General features: G+C 41.1%; 1 protein-coding gene across 1 annotated transcript; it reads left to right on the top strand.

Moving 5' to 3' along the window:
* The first annotated feature begins 954 nt into the window (after positions 1-954).
* Positions 955-3872, top strand: LOC137285008 (uncharacterized). The gene is made up of 2 exons (XM_067817124.1): positions 955-1893; positions 2220-3872. Exons 1-2 carry the CDS (start codon positions 955-957, stop codon positions 3870-3872), a joined length of 2592 nt encoding a protein of 863 aa, XP_067673225.1.
* Positions 3873-4614: the final 742 nt, after the last annotated feature.

Below are 4614 nucleotides of genomic sequence, written 5' to 3' on the forward strand. Positions count from 1 at the left end.
GCCACGCTTGGAAAACATGCTAATTATTATGCTAAATCGGAAATGGCCCGACGTGGACTCTTGTCCTGTATAATATAGGAAACAGTTTGAACTCCTCCCCAAGTTCTGTATGCATCCGTGATAGGCTGCCTGATGACTATAAACCTTTATCATAGGGTCGACTGGTGTTGTGAGCTAGATCATTGATTCAGGAGGTGCCAGTGTGTTCAAACAACGTTTCGAGCACCAGGTACTGTACCCTGTTTTATTATATTTTTAATATCAGAACAGAATGTAACATCTGATGTATAAACAAAAGCATTGGCGATTTTATTCTAAATTTTCAACATTAGTTATTTTTTTGTTTATTTTATAGTGTTTTGTAATGTAAAATATTGTTTTGTTTTGAAATCGTCTTATTTTCGGCGAAAATTTTGACTTACCAGAGACCATACCTTGTCGTCGCCGATTATAGTCTATCAACCCAACTTTTGGGACAGCCCTTTTGTCAAATATCTTCCAAGAACACCAGCTCACTACATGCCGTTAACGCACATGTTCATGATCTGCCTTGTCGTGATAAAGAAACAATAGTTTTAACTTTGTTGGTCACCTGGGGAAAAGAGTTACTTCCTTAAAGTTTCTGTTTGTGGTGTCAAGAGACGACGTGCAGTTGCAGTAAATGTTGAATAATTGTGTGAGTAAATGGTAAAGCCAGGGATTTACAAATTTCATGAAACTGACTAGGCAATTATCAGAATCAGGTGGATTCAGCAATATAAGAATCGTTGACCTCATAGAGGAGTTAATGTGAAACCCATATTCTGAGGTTTCCCATTATAAGGTGATGATAGCATGTCCTCTATTGCCAAATGGAGGTTTTATTATTTGAAAGATGCTAGATAACTTCCCACGTTAGAGTTATGTAGCGCATCAGAATACAAGCATGATGCCATTCCAGGTCAACGATAGAAGATGTACATGACAACTATCCTCCTGCTGCTGGCTCTGGCGTTATCTACCCTTGTCCAGCCATTACCGGACCTGGACCTTGATGTGTATGCCCTCAACAGCACTCAGTACCTTGTTCAGTATTGCAATGTCTACTGTGATGGCACCGAGAAAAGGCAATACAGTTGGTTAAGTTTCCACACCAGTCCTCGGTGCATGGAGTGCCGATGTGACGACGAGTGTCACATATACGGAGACTGTTGTCCAGATGAAAATGGCACAGTTACCCGTGACCCGAACCCTCCAACATGCCTGTTTAGTGAGAGTGACCTTGATATGCAAGCAAAAGTTGGCTTTGGTGTTTTCATGGTTACCGAATGTCCTGATCGAGAGGTTAGTGACCACATATTCTCCCCTGTAACCTCAGTGTCGAGAAATATGTCGTTTTTCAACGAGGAGGTTGCTGAATGTAATGATGTTACAGACTATCATTCATGGAATATGGAACTTGATTGCACTTCCGGTTATGGGAGCGGTGACGGCGAAGCTGACAACATTGGCCGATCAGATGGTTTCTATGACAATGAAGAAGACTGCAGCAAAGTATACAGCTCCACCAGAAGCAATAACCCAAGAACATGTGATCCAATGTTGGCGGCACGAACTCAGACCATGGCCTGCAACGTATCTGGACTATGGTATGACTATGTAGAGGATATAGAAACTGCTTGTGGAGTCTATTATTACCCTGTTTCCTATGAAAATGAAGTATATCGAAATGTATTCTGTGCTGTGTGTAATGGGATTACACCAAGTCGGACTTTGAGGTATGGTGGGAGAGACTTCCGTCCTTTGGCGCCACCAATAACTGTCATCACACAGTTTCTGTATCCACACAAAGATACATATAGAAAACCTGAATCGACAGAATATAGGGACGACGAATGGCTGCATTTCATAAAGGTATGTATCATTGTTATCAAACCAGGGGCGAAGGTAGCCTTGTGCTTTTGACTCCAGTAAATCGGGGCTCTGTTGAAAAGACTGAAAGCAAAATGGAATATCGTCTCCTTTGAACAAGTACACTCTTCGTAGTTAACATGTTTTCTCTTCAACACGCCATTTGGATATACCTTTCACAATCTCCATAACTGAAAAGTTACCGTTTTATATGCAGCTTTGTACACGACCACACTACATCGATGTCACACACTAACATCAGGGACAATAATATATATTGTCTCCGGTAACATTTAAATGTTATGAATAAGTTTGTTTTTTTCACACAGGGCAAGTTTATTCCCGTGTACTGTTCACCAGGCAAGAAACTTGTTGATGGAAACTGTGTTTGGGCAGAGGATAACGCCATGAATGACGAATACGAATTCAACGTCATCTTGAAGCCTGAAAATGACATCGCAATCGAGGCCATAGCTCATTGGAATACCGTACAACAGATGTTCTTGAACAATTTCAAAGAGTTCATGTCTAAATTTCGAACGTCGAGTTACGTTTTCACAGTTGGATTGTTAGAAGGGATGACTGAGTTGCAGCAAAACCAGGATGATTTTGGGTTCCCGAGAGCAGTCATCATCAAATGTAATTTTATTGTCACTCAAGAAATGAACAGAACTGAACTTGAAGCAAAACTCTACAATTTTGTGACAGAAATGTGGATTGTGTCGTTTGACGACAATGATCATGTTTTCAGTCCAAGCTTTAACCATATTCCTCTTTCAAGGGTGAAACTAAAGGCAAGATATTGGGCTGACCCTGTATCAGGCCATTGCTGTGTTCCTGTGGCAGAAACGTTCCATTTGAAGCAGGCCAGTGGAACCATCTCTTCACGTGTTATACAAGTAACAAATGAACTGTTTTGTCCACATGTAAAGTTGCGAAAGAGTGACTATAAATCAGAGGCGAGTGGCTGGATTACACTTGATGGTGCCAATATCTCTATCTCTTCCAGTGAGTTTTCAATTGATGACAGGAAAAGGGCAAGGATATGTGTTGAAGTTCTTGATGACATTTACAATGATTCATACAAAAATGGAAGTAATGTAGCCCTCGTATCAAATTCAACTCTTGCCAAACAAATTTTGTCTCTCGTCTGCGTTTCTCTATCCTTGATTTGCTTACTCTTGACCTTCGTCACCTACAGTGTATTCACTGCCCTCCGATCCTTACCTGGTAAAAATAACATGTTCCTTGTCGGGTGTCTCTTTCTAGCTCAGTTGCTTTTCCAGTTCGGCATAGATAGAACTGAGAATAACATTGTGTGTACAATTATTGGTGTCCTCATCCATTTCATGTGGCTTTGTGTAATATTCTGGATGAACGTCTGTTCATTTCACATGTTACGTGTGTTCGCCGTGCAGAATATCATGCCGCAGAGTAGAACACGACATACCAGTGCATTGCTCAGATACTCTTTGTATGCCTTCGGAAGTGCTGCTTTAGTGGTAGCAGTCACAGTAACGGTCAGTTCAGTTTTATCGGGTGGAACCGACGTGGGTTATGGGGGTATTGTGTGTTACCTCACGTCCAACAAACTTGTTGGTTTTTCCTTCGTGTTGCCACTCAGTGTCATTGTAATGATGAACCTCATATTCTTCATTGTTACAATTCGTGCACTATCTAAAATAGAAAATATCAAGAAACATCACGGCATGAAAGAGCGCAATAATGTGTATGTCTATTTCAAAATGTCCTCTCTCACGGGGATGTTCTGGATTGTGGCCATCCTAGCTGAAGTGTTTCAGCAAGAGGTTCTCATATATATCTCTATCATCCTGAACGGTTCTTTCGGAGTTCTTCTCTTCATATGCTATATTGCCAACAGACGGGTCTTCTGTCTTTGGAAGGGAATCATCGTCAACAAACTGAGACCAAAACACTCGTTGGAGGACAGTCGAAATGCGACTGTGAGCACCAGTATTTGAGCAATATCGAACGTTATTGAAGATTCGGCAAGGCGTGATATTCTTGGAAGAAGGACATCCTTGAGTCCTTTCCATTATTTGGAGGACAGTCGAAATGCGACTGTGAGCACCAGTATTTGAGCAATATCGAACGTTATTGAAGATTCGGCAAGGCGTGATAGTCTTGGAAGAAGGACATCCTTGAGTCCTTTCCATTATTTGGAGGACAGTCGAAATGCGACTGTGAGCACAAGTATTTGAGAAATAATGACGGTTATTAAACATTCAATAGATGTGATAGTCTTGGAAGAAGCAAAATTTCATTCAGTCCTTATTTACTTTACTTGCATTTAGGTGCAGTGCAAGACTGATAAAGCTGACGAAATATGTGATATTACGTAAATTTGGCTGCTGTTTTTCGACATTCGATAGTTGGAAAAGCTGCAACACGGTGGCTTCAATGGGAAAACAATCGGGAGACTAACGTTTGCCCCTCGCTGATATTTGTGTAATGCCTGTTTATATTTGATCTTCCTAATAAACACGTTATCGCAGCATTCTGTCTCTTTTGACGATACCTTATTCTCTCTGGACCGTATTTCTTTCCTGGATGCTGTTGAGGTGTTGGGTTTGGAAGGTAGGTACATATAACGTCAATGATGCCGCAGAGATATGAATCTTCACTGATATCATATCTCGACGGATCGTACGGCAACAGATACATACTCATCTCTGAGCCTTCAAGGGATCTTGGTATACATTC

This window comes from Haliotis asinina, chromosome 5 (assembly GCF_037392515.1).
Source record: "Haliotis asinina isolate JCU_RB_2024 chromosome 5, JCU_Hal_asi_v2, whole genome shotgun sequence".
Lineage (NCBI taxonomy): Eukaryota > Metazoa > Mollusca > Gastropoda > Lepetellida > Haliotidae > Haliotis > Haliotis asinina.